Genomic DNA, 18,696 nt, shown 5'->3' with positions numbered 1-18,696 from the left:
AAAGACATGAGTAAATTGTTAAAAAGAAAACAGATGGGACGTCTGAGGTTTTTTCATGCACAGCAGAGCCACTTCATGAGCACAAACCATTTCATCGACAAGTAGAATGTCCCATGGTGAGCTGGAAGGATATGTTTTTCCAGAGGAATTCTTTGGATTGCGGCTTGTGATAGAACACTCACAAGTAGTAATCCACTGCTAACACCCTGCTGTTTCTGAGTTAATGGCACAGTCATTGTATGAATGATAATAATTACAATGAACAGATTTAGGGATGTGCTTAGTAAAGGCAGTATTTGTTTTAAACAGTGGTTTTGTACATAAGGACCTTTTGTGGCCCTAGGAGCTGAGGCACATGTCCATATTACAGCTCCGTTTCATGCGTTGCTTCCTTAGAGCACTCTACCGTACAGCCGTATGAATCTGGTTTCATATAAAGGATGAATCAAAAAGGAGAAAATTCATATCTTGCTGTATGGTACTGCCATCTCATCTCTATGCGAGCGTGCATGAGCCCTTTGCATGGGAGTAATGATTGCAGTCACATGCCCGCGACTGGGCCTGTGAGGGAAGAGGTCCACCGACACCAGTAACTATTTCAGCTGGATGTGTATCAGAGGACTCAAATTCAGCTGGAATGTATTGCGTAGCAGAAACCTGCCATGTTCCTGCACTGTAATACATGCCACTGGCCAATTAGAGGCGTGCCTGTCACAGGTGGCACATTGCAGTGACACTGTTATGATCCGGTGACCTTGGAGCCGCATGAGAGACTTTCTCAGGAGTAGGTGGTACCTGTACTGACCACAAACCCTAAACTGACACCGCAACTAGAAGTAGCCGTGGGGTGTACCTAACACGTCCTAGACACCTCGAAACAGCTGGAGGACTAAATACCCCTATAGATGGAAATGGGAATTCTATCTTGCCTCAGAGCAGAACCCCAAAGGATAGGCAGCCCCCCACAAATAATGACTGTGAGTATAAGAGGAAAGACACACGCAGGCAGAAAAACAGGATTTAGCAAAAGAGGCACTTCTAGCTAAATAGAAAAGGATAGTACAGATTTCTAAGCGGTCAGTATTAAAATCCTAAAAATATCCACAGCAGATAATACAAATATTCTACATCTAACTAAAGACATAGAAAGTATATCTGCATCTCCTGAGAATCCAGCAGGACTGAAAAATCCAAACAATGTCTAAGCTGGACAAAAACACAATGAATTGCACTGAATTGCAAAGCACACTGCATGTGTGCACAGAGACAAAAAAAACCAGACACTTATCTTAGCTGAATTGGCAGCAGGGCATGAGGAACCAGAGAGAGATGCAATCCCTCCAAGAACAATGGACAACTGGCAAGGACTCATGGATCCTGCACACCCAAATACCTAGTAGAGCTGCAATCAGCAGAAACACCTGCCCTAGATTACAACCCCAAGACAACTGCACTACCACCAACAACACTACCACCAACAACCACCGGAGGGAGCCCAAGAGCAGAATTCACAACATGACACCATCCATCACTCATAGTAGGCACGCCTCTGGGCCGGGCGGCTATAGAAGAGGACGCCATGCGGTGTGGAAGCAGAAGGTGAGAAGAATCATTTGTTTTGCTTTACATGTCATAGAGAACAGTGGCGGAATGGGGAGCATTATTACTGGATGGGGGACGTCATTACTAGAAGAGGCCCAGGATGGAGGACATTATAACAAGAAGGAGTTCAGGATGGTTGACATTAGTACAGGATGGGGGACATTATGACATTATGGGGAGGAGCAACACGTATGTCATTATAGGATTTTATGGCTTTTATCCCAAGTCATGTGACAAGGCTCGTTAGAGAGTCGATATTGACTTTAAGGATTGCTTCTTCCTATAGGTGGCACTATAGATCTAGTCCTCTTCCTCTCCGAAGAGACAATTTGCATATATCCCAAAGAAGCATTGCAGCTTAAAAGTCGCCTCATCTTGGCATGTCAGGCTTGACATGTCACTCTCTATAAGGAGAAGTGTAACCTCTTGGATCCCAATCAGATGCCTCTCACCCAGCCAAATAAGATCTCACACTTTGCACTGATGAGGGGCAGTACCCCGAAACACAGTGTCTGCAAATTGAGATTTTGGCTTTTATTCTAAGTCATGTGACAAGGCTCGTTAAAGGGTCGACATTGACTGTTAGGATTACTATTTCCTATAGGTGGCACTAGAGTTCTAGTCCTCTTCCTCTCTGAAGAGACAATTTGCATTCTAGGATTTTTGAACGCTGCAAGGGTTAATACATCTGACCAACATGTAAGTGGGAGCCCAGGTCCAAATTTACCTATCGGACTCTAGTTACGTCACTGGCCTCACATTATTCAATTATGATGATGCCTTAAAAAAAATAAAAATAAATATTGAGAATACATTCTATATGTATAAATTCCATGTGTATAAATTACATACAGGTCCTTCTCAAAAAATTAGCATATAGTGTTAAATTTCATTATTTACCATAATGTAATGATTACAATTAAACTTTCATATATTATAGATTCATTATCCACTAACTGAAATTTGTCAGGTCTTTTATTGTTTTAATACTGATGATTTTGGCATACAACTCCTGATAACCCAAAAAACCTGTCTCAATAAATTAGCATATCAAGAAAAGGTTCTCTAAATGACCTATTACCCTAATCTTCTGAATCAACTAATTAACTCTAAACACATGCAAAAGATACCTGAGGCTTTTAAAAACTCCCTGCCTGGTTCATTACTCAAAACCCCCATCATGGGTAAGACTAGCGACCTGACAGATGTCAAGAAGGCCATCATTGACACCCTCAAGCAAGAGGGTAAGACCCAGAAAGAAATTTCTCAACAAATAGGCTGTTCCCAGAGTGCTGTATCAAGGCACCTCAATGGTAAGTCTGTTGGAAGGAAACAATGTGGCAGAAAACGCTGTACAACGAGAAGAGGTGACCGGACCCTGAGGAAGATTGTGGAGAATGACCGATTCCAGACCTTGGGGAACCTGAGGAAGCAGTGGACTGAGTCTGGTGTGGAAACATCCAGAGCCACCGTGCACAGGCGTGTGCAGGAAATGGGCTACAGGTGCCGCATTCCCCAGGTAAAGCCACTTTTGAACCATAAACAGCGGCAGAAGCGCCTGACCTGGGCTACAGAGAAGCAGCACTGGACTGTTGCTAAGTGGTCCCAAGTACTTTTTTCTGATGAAAGCAAATTTTGCATGTCATTCGGAAATCAAGGTGCCAGAGTCTGGAGGAAGACTGGGGAGAAGGAAATGCCAAAATGCCTGAAGTCCAGTGTCAAGTACCCACAGTCAGTGATGGTGTGGGGTGCCATGTCAGCTGCTGGTGTTGGTCCACTGTGTTTCATCAAGGGCAGGGTCAATGCAGCTAGCTATCAGGAGATTTTGGAGCACTTCATGCTTCCATCGGCTGAAATGCTTTATGGAGATGAATATTTCATTTTTCAGCACGACCTGGCACCTGCTCACAGTGCCAAAACCACTGGTAAATGGTTTACTGACCATGGTATTACTGTGCTCAATTGGCCTGCCAACTCTCCTGGCCTGAACCCCATAGAGAATCTGTGGGATATTGTGAAGAGAAAGTTGAGAGACGCAAGACCCAACACTCTGGATGAGCTTAAGGCCGCTATTGAATCATCCTGGGCCTCCATAACATCTCAGCAGTGTCACAGGCTGATTGCCTCCATGCCACGCCGCATTGAAGCAGTCATTTCTGCCAAAGGATTCCCGACCAAGTATTGAGTGCATAACTGAACATTATTATTTGATGGTTTTTTTGTTTGGTATTAAAAAACACTTTTATTTGATTGGTCAGGTGAAATATGCTAATTTATTGAGACAGGTTTTCTGGGTTATCAGGAGTTGTATGCCAAAATCATCAGTATTAAAACAATAAAAGACCTGACAAATTTCAGTTGGTGGATAATGAATCTATAATATATGAAAGTTTAATTGTAATCATTACATTATGGTAAATAATGAAATTTAACACTATATGCTAATTTTTTGAGAAGGACCTGTAGGTATAGTGGTTAGTAATAATTTATAACAGCTCAAGTTGGAAATTTCTCTACATTCTGTTGATGGCAGATACAGGTCCTTTAGTGTAATACTTTTAATATATAAAACTAGCCCATTTGGCTAGTGACATGACAGGATAAAGTTTTCTTTGATACCCATGGTCAGACTCTTCAGGGTTTTCAGTAACAGAATACAAAGAGCTAACTTTACACTGAAAGTAGCACATGGCTTGTATCATAAAACTGTGTGGGTGTAAGGTCTGCAGCCATGCACTCCCAACTGACATACTCTAGCCTAGTGAGATCCATGCAGACAGGATAAATCAAGGCTTAAACAACCCTAAAATACAAGGGATTCACAGAGGATTAGTAACACTTCCCAATAGACCAGCAGCTGTAAACTAACAATTGACATCACTTCTGTGCACATGTACCAGATTTTTATTCAGCATATTTCAGTATGACTAGCGTGCAAAAGAATCATAGAAAAATGAAAATACTTTATGCCGTCCTCAGTAAAGCTCCAATTTAATGATTACACTAGAGATTAATTATATAACTCGCAATTCCCTAATATAATGTCATTATTTATTTATTTTACTCACTTATATAGCACCACAGCTCTTTACAGACATTATCATCGCTGTCCCCATTGGGTCTCAGAATCTAGATTCCCTATCAGTATGTCTTTGGAGTGTGAGCGGAAACCGGCGAACCCGGAGGAAACCCACACAAACATGGGGAGAACATACAAACTCAGAATTACTCCCTATACAAGTGGAAATGACTGTGAGATTGCAAGGAATTTTTCCTAATGTTGCCCCTAAAGGGAATCTATTACCAGGATTTTACCACCTAATCTAAGAACAGCATGATGAGGGAGCAGAGACCCTGATTCCAGTGATGTGTCACTTACTGGGCTCCTTGCTGTAGTTTTGACATAATCACCGTTTCAGCAAGAGATTATCACTAGTAAACCTGCTATCATATAGTTTTCTATGTACATGAGCTCTGTATAATGCCGTGGATTGAAGCCTACAAATTATGTACACAGAAAGCTGCCAATCAGTGGTGAGGTCGGGGTAATACAGAGCTCAGTATTTATAGAACTGTTAGATTTGCAGCAGAAAAAAATAAAGATTTTATCACAACTACAGCAAGTAGCCTATTCAGTGATAAATCACTGGAATCAAAGTGTCATCATGCTGTTCTCTGATGAGGTAGCAAAAACCAGGTGACAGATTCTCTTAGTAGTCCATTAATAGAGTAGGTTAAGGCCCTATTTACGGTATTTTGTATGATTTCAGTGCAGTAAAGAGACAAATGATCAGAATGCTCATCTTCAGGCTGTTGAAACATTTGTCAGCAATGCATTAAAGGGAATCTGTCACCCCAAAGTTCATCTATAAGCTAAGGCCACCGCCATCAGGGGCTTATCTACAGCATTCTGTAATGCTGTAGATAAGCCCCCCGAGGTAACCTGAAAGATCTGAAAAACAAGTTAGATTATACTCACCCAGGGGCGGTCTCGGTTTGGTCCGGTCTGATGGGCGTCATAGTCCAGTGGCTCCTGTGCAGGCGTACCGATTTGCCATGTTGAGGGAAGAGCCAAGTGCCTGCAGTGCCCAGGCTCCGGAAAAGGTCAGAGAGGTCTGGCGCGCAGACTGCAGTACTTTGCTCTGCCCTCAACAGAGCAGATAAAGTACTCCTGAGCAGGAGCCGCGGCAGGAAGAAAAGAAGAGGACGACATCATATGAAAATGGGAGGCGCCGGATCCGGACCGAGATGCCTGCAACACCCCAGGTAACCAGTTGTTGCAGTGATGTTGCCTTCCTTTCGGGGAGGGTGATGTCATGCTTGGAGGCAAGGAGGATTCTCTTTATCAGGTAAGGCACTCACATTCAACACAATCTAAATCCAGGCCAGAATGGGGAGCTCAGGACCAGGATTCAGGGGAGCTTCCTTTAGCTATAAGCTTCATGGTCTGGAGGAGGAGTTAGTCAGTCTTGAAGAGTTGTAGAGGAGTGAGGAGAGTGGAAGGACGTCTGGAGCAGACGTAGGGGCCAAGCAGCCACAAGGGAGCTGCTACCCCTGGAAAGAGGAAGAATCTGAAGGAGAGTTGAATAGTGGAGGAGCTTAGAGGGAAGAAGCACAGAGGAGGAAGAGGCTCAATAGGGGAACAGCGGAAGGACACCCTAGGAGCCAGAGCGCAGAAGCCGGGTACCGGGAGCCCGAGGTCGTGTTGTACTTCAGGACGCATGGCAGAACCGGAGGGCATAGGACTGTATGTCAATTGCCTGCATCAAATCTGAGGTGAAGCAGTGACCTTAGAGCCCGGGTAATGATAGAGGTTCAATAAACAGGCTCAAACAGCCAATTGTACAGACATCTGTCTTAGGACATGAGAAAGGAGACTTGCAATAAGCTTCAAGCGGCAGGGACCTAATCAACTAAATAGCGCAAGTAGGAAAGGCTTATGGACCTCAACTGGTAGAGGGTTCTCCTATTGTCTCCATGCCGGCCGGACTACAGCTACCCTACACCTGGTACCCTGGACTGAGGACTGCTACCATCAGTAAACCAGGTAAAAGACTTTGCAAACTCGTGTCCTCGTTCTTTGTGCATTCATCAGCTTACACCATCTTGCCATACACTTGGGAAGCCCTGGGGACCCCGCTTCACCTGTCGGAGGTGTCACCATCTTGCTGCATACCATCACCCCAGAGGGCCCCTTTAAGCAGCGTTGGTCCCAACTGACCAAACACCACAGTTGGCATCATGAGCATAGACATTACAAATCCCCTTAAAGACCTTTCCGTTTACTTGGATGACCAGGGCCACGGACCGGGTCGCAGCCACCGTGACATCCCCTTTAAGACCGGACCTGGTACCGAGTACCCCACTGCCCTGGTTTGGGTGCTCCAAACTCATTGGACCGGACTGCCCCCCGGGTGAGTATAATCTAACTTGTTTTTCTTATCTTTCAGGATACATAGAGGGCTTATCTACAGCATTACAGAATGCTCTAGATACGCCCCTGATGGTAATGGCCTTAGTTTATAGGCCTAAAATGGGGTGACAGATTCCCTTCTAAGTGTTTTTTTCCAACCTCTTTCGAGATGCTCCAGTAGGAGCAGGAGGAGATTATTTAATGGGACCTCTATGTGCCACAGCAGAGAACAGCTACCAAGCAGGTCTCATTTTGGTATAAATTAAAGCTCCTGGACATAAATGCAAAATATTTAACAGGATCTTTTACATACCACAAGCCATTTATAAAACCGATGCATTTTTATTTGTATATAACAATGCTGCAGTTCACCTGTTCATGCAGGTCTAATCCTTTGTGGACACAACCTTCCACAAGAGTTAAAGTGGTTTTCAAGATTATAGTAATTAAATTAATATAGTGGCCTAGCTATTTTTCTTAATCCTATAGATGGGAATGGTGCAAGATGGGTCCCTGTTATTGAGATAGATGCCGTCTCAAAGGTAGGTTCCATGTCTATAAGACTTTCATGGCATATCCTGCAGCTATGCCATAAATGCCTGAGGTGCAGGTTCCCCATTTTACTTACACATATCAGTACCACAGATATGACTGGGAATTGCAAGCAGCACACACTATACATAATGTAGAGATATTATAACATTTTTATGTTTTATAACATTTTTATTATTTTAAGATCTTTGACTATTCATATTATAGTACATTGCCTTCTTTAATAATATGTGTATACTATAGTTAAAGGACAAAATCTTAGAATCTTTGCAATAATAATGATTCTCAGTAAGATGGTCGAATCTTCTGAAATTCGAATTGCATGTTAAATTGTCCTCAAAAAATGGCTATAAACCTCTAACTTCTCCTAGGACTGTATCCAATCCCTTTTAACTTCTTTAACATAAGCCAGCCTCAGTTATGTCAAATTGACCTCAACATAGAAACAGATGTTAGCTGGTGTTAATCAACATCATATTTTAAAACACAGCACGCTGACAGATTTTTCGGGGTTTTTAAAATTAAAAATGGTCCAAAAATTATCCCTCATAGTCACTTGTGATCAGTCAGACCATTCTTTAAAAACTGCATCAAACATCAAACCGATGGCGCTGTTTTTAAAGATAACATAATTCTGCGGTGACTGAGATAAGTGATGTGCCGTATATTCCATAACACCTTTGTCTTCCTGATTGTTAATACACTTGCCAGACACAAAGGATGCCAACTGTGGCCTCTGTTTAATAGTTTTGCCCACGACTGGTACTGCTCTCCTCTATATAATCTGGGTCCTGACTAACACACATGGTCAGAACTAGCTTATGCTGCATGGCTAGGAGGATAGGTGTTGGTGATTATTTGAGTAGTCAGTTGGTGAATTTATCTGTGACAGTTGCTTGGTTTTGTGAGTGTGATAATTCCCTTCTTCTTCTCTAACTTTGGTTTAACCCCATCTTTCACTCCCCAATGCATACCTTTGTTATACGTGAGTGTATATTTGTATGTTTGGTATTTTACATTACTCTTGTTTGTATTACCTTGTTAGTCTGGTTGCTGTACTATGGCGCACTACTAGTCCCCTCTCCCCTGGGTGGGGGAAGGGTACATACTGAGGGTGGATTCAGGAGCTAAGGCAAGGTTCATGGCCCTGGCATCTTCACTTTCAGAAGTAACCTGGGGAACAGGGCTAGCCAGGTCATCAACTAACGTTAGGGTGAGGGAAGGAGTACAAGGTCTCAGGACACCCGATTAGAGAGTCGTGACACATGCACAGGTAATGGCTGCTTTTTTTCTATTTTGGTGTTCTATTTTTTTCAACAATATTCAACCACCTTCCAAAAAATGGCAAAATAAGGCTAGGTTCACATTAGCGTTTCTGTGCACAGCGTATCATCTGCATGCGCAAACGCATGCCAAAACGTATGCAAATACATGTTTACACAGCATTTTTTATCTGCATGATCTTACGCATGACAGTAAAAAAAACGCTGTGTGTGCATGCTTTTGTATGCGTTTCTGCATGCGTTTGCGTTGTTTATGCGCATGCGTACGGTATTTCCCAATGGGCGTGGCTTATGGGGTTCTATATATAGACTCTGCACAGATGAAATCCTCTTCTTTTGATGCTGTATCCTGCTGCAAGATGGATCTTAGCGTGGAGAGCTTCAATCTGAATCTGGATTTATCATTAAAATTGGCTTTTGCTTTTGCTGTGGCTTGTGAGGAAGAAAGGAGAAGAGAAAGATGAATAAAACATCGTCATCGCTTTTGGCAACACCCCATTGTTGAAGTCCGAGAGAGCCGTGGAGCCTACCACTCATTTTACACCGAGCTTCGTGAAAACCCGCAAAAGTTTTTCAATACACGAGGATGTCTGACACAGCTTTGATGAACTGCTGCAACATGTGCGAGGATCCATCGCCAGGCAGGACACGCAACTACGTAGAGAAAATCCTGCTGAGGAACGTCTGTTGGTGACCCTGAGGTACGTAGTTTTGAAAATGAAACACCTGTCATTAATATTCTTGTTATAAAAGCCATGTACTGATTTTTTTTCCCATTTTCTTTTCCACAGATTCCTGGCTACCGGAGGGACCTTAAGAACTCTACATTTTCAATTTTGGATTGGACTGTCCATGCTTTCTCGGATTGTTGGAGACACCTGCCGTGCATTGTGTGACATTCTGCGTGCAGAATTCCTCCCCCAACCAACAACAGAAATCTGGCTGAAAAATGCAGGAAAATTCAAGGAAATTTGTAATTTTCCAAACTGTGTGGAGGCTGTGGACAGCAAACACATTCGGATACTGAAACCTGCTGGAAATGGATCTGAGTACTTAAATTATAAAAAATTATTTTCCATTGTTCTCATGGTGATTGCAGATGCTGAGTGTCGATTTGTCGCCATTGACGTTGGCTCATTTGGACGAGGAAATGACTCACAGACTTTCAAAAACTCTGACATGGGACAACGTTTGTATGGTAATAATTTTAATTTTCCTCTGCCACAACCTCTTCTGAACACTGAAGGACCGTCAATGCCTTTTGTTGTTGTTGAGGATGAGGCGTTTCAAATGTGTGCCAACCTCATAAAACCATACTCAAGTCGGGACTTGATTCGCACAAAACTACAGACTGACAAGAACTGTGGAGAGTGCCTTTGGTTTGCTGGCAGCTAAATGGCGCATTTTGGGAACACAAATCAATCTTAAAATTGAAACAACTGATGAGGTTGTGAAAGCATGTGTTGTTCTGCATAATTACATCCTGTCAAAAGAGCAACCCCACATCAAACTTGAGGAACCTGTTAATACCACATTGCCGGATTACCATGCTCAACCTCTGAGGACTACAGTGGAAGTTGCCCAAATTAGGGATAAATTGGCTTCTTACTTTGTCTCTGATAATGGACATGTGGCATGGCAAGATGAAATAGTTTAAGCTGTAAATAAGTCAAGTGTACCTGTAATGTTTTGTACCTGTACTTTTTTCTGACTGTAATATTAACACCTTGACTGTAACTTTAATAATAAACCTGAACTGTAACACCCGTTAATACTTCACTCAGCTATACACTCAGCAATACACACATGTTTAAATAAAGAGATAAAGAAAACACAGTGAGACAGTTATTGTGAAACAAAAGAATTTTTACTAACAAAAATAAAAACAATTTGAAATTTTAAATAAAATAGGAAAATGTGATTCACTTCGGGGGTCTGCCGGAGGAGTTAGATGGTGGACCTGGGGGTTGTCGGGCTGGGATGGTAGGCTAGGAGTGGTTGGCGAAGTTGCTATAGGGGAAGTGGAAGTGGCAGTCAATTGGAGGATTGGGTCAGAAACATTGACAGAGGACACATTGGGGGAAGAGGACACATTAGGAGTGGAAGGGCTTGACACATTGGTTGGGAAAGAACCAAGGGAAGGTGTGGACAGACTTGAAAAAAAGACTTATTCAGAGGTGAGGGTGGAGGGGGTGGTTTTTGTCTCTTAGCAGCTTTTCTTTTCCTGGTCTTTGTTTTGCTGCTTCCTCGACCTTTTGGTTCCTGTTGCTGCGTGGTGGGAGTGGAAGTCTGGGCTGCTGAACTCAGCTGTGTGGTTGAAGGGGAAGGCAGGGTTGCTGCACTCGGCTGGGTGGTGTTGCTGGGTACTTTTGGAACAGTTCCAATGTCCAGCGGTGGTTGTGGTGGTGGTGGATAGGTCACTTGGTGAGATGACTGGTATCCATGTGCTTGAGATGTTGGGAAAGGTGCTGGTGGATTCTGCCACTGATGCTGTCCTGGTGCTTGTAGCCCTGTGGGAAATTAAGTTTGTGCCTGCTGCTCATATTGGGACTGCTGCATGGCCTCGGTGTAAGCATCCTGACATCCAGAGTCTTGAGAGTAATGGACTACCTGTCTCCAGACCCCCTTTTGCACATCAGGGATTTTGTAGGTGGTGACATCATTTCCTGGACATGATTAATGTAAAGTACACCTGCGTATTGAACGCATGCGCACGCATGTCCTGGCGTACCAATGCATTCCCATAGACAGTAACGCATTTTTTCATCCCCTCATACGCTATCATCCGCATGCGGATGATAGCGCCATATTTGATGCCTCAAAAAATGCAACATGTTTCACTTGCCGGTCACCGCCGCACTTTGCAAAACGACGCATGCGTACGCCTCCGCATGCGAACGCATGCAAAAGCATGTCCCTGCGTACACCATGTTAAAGATATGTACGCATGACACATGCGGATGCATGAGGATCATACGCTGCACATAGAAATGCTGTGAACCCGGCCTAAGAAAGGTTAGGTAGGTAAGCAACTAAAAGCTAGCACCTGAAACGGTGTTGCAGTTATACAATAAATTATTTTCTGAAGTATTTATCCAGTGATTTAGGGCTTACATTTCCAATTTTTATTGCTGAGCCTTGAGCTCTGTTAAATTCTCCATATCCTAAAATTATCATAAAATGGCTACTGCATTCCTTGCCTTGGCTATTACTCATGCTATGATAGTCTCTCTGATTGGCTTCTCTATACTATTTGATGCACCAGCCGCAAAGCATTATTGATAAGCCCTAATGATTATGTGTGAGGTCAAGTCAGCATTTTATGACTGATGCAATCATTTGCAATGTGTCAAAAAAGGTGACGGTACTTTTTTTTTATTCGCATTAATTGATTGACATATTTTTTTAAATTTGCCGGTACCTGTAAATTTAATAAAATTTGTTTCAAGTTTGATTTTCATCTAACCAATTTGCTCATATCTAATTCTTAGCAATGCATTCAAGAAGTAGGTAGGTATGATAACTCTTAGCGTATTTCCATGTAGTGATTTCCATCTCAAAGGTTGTTAATATAATTATTAATCTGAGCTAGCTTTTAGTTTAACAAGGCTATGACCAAACTGGGAGGTAAGAATGCCCACCATTGCTGTTATGGCTTGTTGATGTCAGCAGAAAATAAAGACAAGCTGCACAGTAAATAAAGGAGTATATTGTGAGTTTACTGACCTGAAAATTTACACTGGTTTGCTTTGTCTACTAAGACTATTTTTTAGCAGCTCTTACTCCCTTTTTCCACTCAAAATAATGTATTCTTCCCAGGACAATTTCTGGCTTGTGGTGCTTCCAACATATTAGGATTTTGGCAGTCTATATAAGTGAATAAAGAATGGTATCCTAAACATCCTCCAAGAGCAACTTTTCTCAACGTTCCAGGAGCCACTTGGTGCTGAACAATGCTTTTTACAGCATGATGGAGACCATGTCAAAAGGCAAAAGTGATAACTAAGAGACTCAGTGAACAAAACATTGGACCAGAAGCTGATATCCAGCATTTGAAATTGCAGGTTTGGAAAAATACTTTAAATCTTTGCATAAATGTAATATACTTGCAAATAAAATATAAAAACTATTGAAACGCTTATAATTGTAGTTCAGTAACCAGAGTCAAAACTGATCTTATGATCTGAAAACACTGAAACAGCAAATTTTCTGAAAACCAAAATTTGTATGAATCTCAAAACATTTGAAAATGTTCATGTGATAAAGGATGCAAGTTCCAGATAACTGGGCCAAGAGGACCAGTAGTTTTCCTTTCAGTATGGACTGGTGATGCGCATTCTCTGAACTTTCACAGGCTGCACATCCATGAAGGGAATCTGTCAGAAGCATGAACCCTACTAAACCATCTATATGGGCATGTAGGTCATAGAAAGTTCAATGCAGGTCATAGAATAAAGTTTATGGAAGTGCTCAGATGTGTTACTTTAGAGAAATTCCACATTTTCCCAAATATGTGAATGAGCTGCTTAGATTTACGGGCCAGACACTGCTTTCTCTGAGAATCTGTCTCCAGAGCATGCTGAGAAGAGATGTTACCAGTGTAAAACATGTAGATGAGGAGAGCAGACTTTCAGTCGTTACATGACTCACACTGGTAACACTTCCATTCATGTCCAACCCATAGATCTTAACGGCACATTAAAATATTAAGAAAAATGTGTATTTCTCTGAAATAAAACATCGGATTGCAGATCACTTCCTATGACCTACCGTATTTTTCGGACTATAAGACACACCAGACCATAAGACGAACCCAAAATTTTGGGGTGGAAAATAGCAAAAAAAGATTATTATAAGATGGGGGTCCGTCCTATCGTCAACATTTAAGATATCTTGCCTGAGGGCAGGCGGTGGTAGAGCGGGGTCACAGGAGGCATGGTCCCTTCCCCAGGAAGCCAGTGGCGGCAGAAGTGGGGCAATGCTGCAGTCCCTGGGTATCCCAGCGGTGCGATGCTGCAGGTCCGGTGTCGGCAGTGAGGCAGAGCAGAGTCGTTTCCTCAGGATGCCGGTGGCAGAAATGTGGTGATGCTGTGACCCTGTGCCCACGGTGAGCAGAGCTGAGTGCATCATTGGTTTCTCGGTGGCCATTTTCCTAAAACCGAGGGCCACCGAGATCTCAATATGCGCACGCACAGCCTCCGGTGACCATTTTCCTGAAGCCAAGGGCCGTCAAGATCTCAATCTACACAAGCCCGGCCTTCGGAAGCCATTTTTCTGAAGCCCACAGCATCAGGAAAATGGAGCACGAGAGGGCCAGCCGAGATCTCAATCCGCACATATGCACCGCCTCCGACGGCCCACGGCTTCAGAAAGATGGCTGCAGGGAAACCAATGATGCACTCAACAACGCTCACAGCTGACTCCGAGCTTCAGCATCATCACACTTCTGTCATCACAAGTTCCCTGAGGAAGGGACGCTGCTACATCACTGCCGCAATCCCCCGGTAAGCCTGCATTCAGACTATAAGACGCACCCCCCATTTTCCTCAGAATTTTTTTGGGGAAAGTGCGTCTTATAGTCCAAAAAGTATGGTACATGTCATTATAGGGTTGATCCTACTGACAGATTCCCTATAATGTCAGTATTGTTCATCAATATCTTAGCAATGTTTGAAACATATTTAATTTACCGTGATTTAGGAAATCAATATTTCCATATTTCTGTGTATCCATAAACCAGATATCCCAAATCCACAATACACAAAGCCAGGGGATCGCAGGCTAATATAGTCAAAAAGATTTGTGTGAGAGTATAACAAAAAAGTACCTCAAAAAAATGTAATTTATACCAAATTGGTCACATAAACGTAAAATCCAACACTACTTGATTTATTTTTTTCTGCAGTATTGCCTAGATTGACACAGCGCTGAGCTCTCTCTATTAGCATTATAGGTATTGACTGGACTGAGAGCAACCATGCTCAAACACTGTTTGATTAAATCTCCGCGTTTGTGCAGTAACAAAGAATGAGATACATGGGACTGCCTTTCTTGTGATGACAACAGTCACATTGGTGGGGTGCCCACTTCATTCTTTGCTTAGGTGATAAACTTTGATTTTGTGAAAAACCTAAGAAAAAGAGGTAAATAAAAATTTGCTGCACATATTCGCTTCTTGCTCTGTGCTCTATTAGAAAAACTTTTTAATACAATCCATAAGAATCTCTTAAAGGGAACCTGTCACCCCCCCAGTCGTTTCAAACTAAAAGAGCCACCTTGTGCAGTAGTAATGCTGCATTCTGACAAGGTGGCTCTTTTAGTTCTGGGTGCTGTAACTAGAGAAATAATCAGTTTTATAATTTGTCAGAAATACCTGTTCCTCAGTAAAGTGGGCCGGCGTTTCCCCCCTGCTTCAGACAGCACACAGCTGTCACTCACATCTTCTTGGCGCCGGGCACCGCTTCCTCACCGCTGTTTTCAAAGTAGCCGGCGCCTGCGCTCTTATCCCCTGCCTGGTGCAGGCGCAGTGAGTGCTGCCCGTCTTTTCTCATATGTAGTCCAGCTGACTGCGCCTGCGCGGCCGCCCTGCTTGTGAATCCCAGCCCCGCAGTGACTTATGATTTATTCACATTGCGGGGCTGGGAATCACAGGCAGGGCGGCCGCGCAGGCGCAGTCAGCTGGGCTGCATATGAGGAAAGACGGGCAGCGCTCACTGCGCCTGCACCAAGAGCGCAGGCACCGGCTATTTTGAAAACAGCGGTGAGGAAGCGGCGCCCGGCGCCAAGAAGATGTGAGTGACAGCTGTGTGCTGTCTGCTGCAGGGGGGAAACGCCGGCCCACTTGACTGAGGAGCAGGTATTTCTGACAAATTATAAAACTGATTATTTCTTAAGTTACAGCACCCAGAACTAAAAGAGCCACCTTGTCAGAATGCAGCATTACTGCTGCACAAGGTGGCTCTTTTAGTTTGAAACGACTGGGGGGGGGGGTGACAGGTTCCCTTTAAATTTAGATCTGAACATACTGATAGAAAGTGATAGGAAATCTCCAATCTAAAGAGTACTAACTTGTAAAATTTATACAAAATGTGAACTCTGGAAAGATGGATACTCTGTAGCAAGCATTTCCTTGTTCAGCTGATATGGACAACATATTGACAACAGACCATTACTTTGCTGAGGTTAAGGCGAGTAGTTAACCATTACCTAGATAATGATTATTAAAGTTTTTGCAGGGTGACATCAATTACAACATCTGGACAAGAAGCAAACATTACACAGTCATGTGGATCCACTTAGGTTTACAACACGACCACTAGTTGTTTTTATCAATGAAATTAACTACTTCATTTAGCTTAATTACTGCAAGCATTGCCAAGTCCTATAATTGCTAAAACTTCTGTGCTTCCTGTGCCATTATTTTCCACAGTTACATGCTATTATCTTAAAGGGATTGTTCACTTTTTGTAAAACTTTGCATTGCAGAGAACTGCTCATACAGCAACTCCCAATTACCTTAATTCCTTGCTCAGAGGCTTCTTCCTGTATCCACTATGTTTAAGAGAATATACTGTATTTTTCCTTGTACTATCCCTTTATACATAGCCTTTTTTAATAATACCTTTTCATTTGCATTAGAAATTAAATGTAAGTGGGCAAGGTTTTTACAAGAAAAATCTGAAACGACAATTACAAGGTCAAATTAAATCTAACCTGATAAACATTTTTTTTTTCATTTTGGAGGTTATTAACTTTTGAGAAATGTATAATTATTCCCTGAATAAGTTTACTCAACTAAAAGTAGGTGGAGAACCTATATTTCACCTAGAAGTGTTCTATAAGCACTTGTTCACATCACTAGACTCTTTTCAAGGACAATGCTTTCTCGTATGCTGGTGAGGGTTTTAGCTGTCCCATCACTGGCATAGAGAGTTGACCAGAGACTAACATTACTATAAAAGTTGATAACTGGTCATAAATAGTAAACCTTATGTGTATGAATATAAATAGTAAAATATACTATAGACTAAGCAAATGAAGTGCTTGTTTGACTACAATCCATACACAAGCACTACAAGTATGCATGGGTCGCACTTTTCATAGTGGGTAGACTTCAAGATAAGTTGCATTATCTTACCGCTGCTTGCTGGAAGGCTCCTTTGGTGTAAGTGCCCCCTCCCTTGTATGTGATACCAGGGATCTCTCTGTTGAGGAGAGAGCACTTGTGTTGGTGGGATTGACTAGACGAGATGTAATCCACTCTGGTCTGAACATTGTTTTTGGAAGAGAAAGTCACAATGGCCACTCTGGTAGCAGAAGGCACCACTGGGAAATCAGAGAGAAGCTTCTTCACAAACCTCAGTTCATTAACAAAGTTGGCATGGCCTACACTAGAAGATTCATCCACCAAGAAGACGAGGTCCAAATTGTGACTTGTCTCTCTCAACCTTCTAATGTTCTTCTTGAAGTATTGTCCCAGCCTTTCCACTTTGTTTTCTGTGCTGTCTGTTTCTTGAATAATCCTGCTGTCTGCGATCTGGAAAACTTGTGATGAGGAACTCCTAAAAGCTGGGACTTGGTGCTGAAAAGTTGTCCAGCAGTGGACCAAAGAAAGACAGCACCATAGAGAAGAAAAACACAACATGGTCACCTGAGCAGGACACACTTTGCTGCTGCTTAGGAAATAGTAATAAAAGATACTTTTCTATTGCCCTTACCCTCCCCTGTTTCTTAAAGTGTTTCTTGAAAACTGTCTGATCTAAAACTAAGAGTCCACATTGACTATCCGAGAAGCTGTGCAGATGTGAAGAATGACAGAGAACATATTGCAAGAAGGGTTTCTGGCTGCATGCTTTGCTCATGTGCTGTACAAATCAATGTCCTTCCCTCCTCTTCATTCTTAAGAAGCAGTGCAGGAGTGTGTCCAAGTCTCTGCAAACCTCTATCCTCTTGTGCTTCTTTCTCCTTTCCTTTCTATTGTCTCAGCTTTACTTTCCCTTCTCTCTCTCCCTCTGTCTGTGTTTCCTACTCTGCTAAGATCTGCCTGCCTTTTTTTGCAAATCTTCCTTCCTTCACCCCCTCCTCTATTCATGGCTGATTTGCTGAGCTCTCTTCTCACCGGAGTCCTATGTATGTCAGCCTGTCAACATTCCCAAAAGCGCACATCAGCCCCTGATTGATCCCACATGTCTGGCAGAGATATGCAAAGGCATTCAAGGGACATGTCTGCAGATACCACGAGTGCCACTGTAATTGGAAACATCTTTGGTTAGAAGTAATACGCTAACCTACAGTAAATGTACCTATTCCATAAGTTACATGACTGAATAGTGTACAACTTATAAGGAAAACTATTGTGTTAGTGTGATTGACTGGATAGGGAAGGAAACAGAGAGAAAGAGATAGAGTAGATAGATAGATAGATAGATAGATAGATAGGAGATAGATAGATAGATAGATAGATAGATAGATAGATAGATAGATAGATATGAGATAGATGGATAATAGATTAGATAGCTAGATAGATATCACCTACTGTATCCTTACCCATCCCTTGTAGATTGTGAGCCCTCGCGGGCAGGGTCCTCTCTCCTCCTATACCAGTTGTGACTTGTATTGTTCAAGATTTTTGTACTTGTTTTTATTATGTACAGTCCTCCTCACATGTAAAGCGCCATGGAATAAATGGCGCTATAATAATAAATAATAATAATAATACTATACAGGCTCGGACTGGCCCATAGGTTAACAGGGGAATACCCTGGTTGGCCCCTGTGTAGATCTGGGCCCCCAACACTACTGTATGGGCAGTACTTGGCACGGTAGCTCAATGGTTAGCACTGCAGC

The 18,696-nt window shown here is 42.6% G+C and overlaps 1 protein-coding gene across 1 annotated transcript in view; it reads right to left on the bottom strand.

The window, feature by feature from the left end:
• SVEP1 (sushi, von Willebrand factor type A, EGF and pentraxin domain containing 1) overlaps nucleotides 1–17,868 on the bottom strand; it is a 476,580-nt gene extending 458,712 nt beyond the window's left edge. The window contains exon 1 of the mRNA XM_077250467.1: nucleotides 16,988–17,868. Within this exon, the coding sequence (XP_077106582.1) occupies nucleotides 16,988–17,494 (507 nt within the window). The 5' untranslated portion in view covers nucleotides 17,495–17,868. The remainder of the gene's footprint in view (nucleotides 1–16,987) is intronic.
• Between the last annotated feature and the right edge of the window lie 828 nt (nucleotides 17,869–18,696).

The sequence above is a fragment of the Ranitomeya variabilis genome, chromosome 1 (assembly GCF_051348905.1).
Source record: "Ranitomeya variabilis isolate aRanVar5 chromosome 1, aRanVar5.hap1, whole genome shotgun sequence".
Lineage (NCBI taxonomy): Eukaryota > Metazoa > Chordata > Amphibia > Anura > Dendrobatidae > Ranitomeya > Ranitomeya variabilis.
Note: the sequence above shows the minus strand (reverse complement) of the source record. Positions and strands in the feature narration are given on the sequence as shown.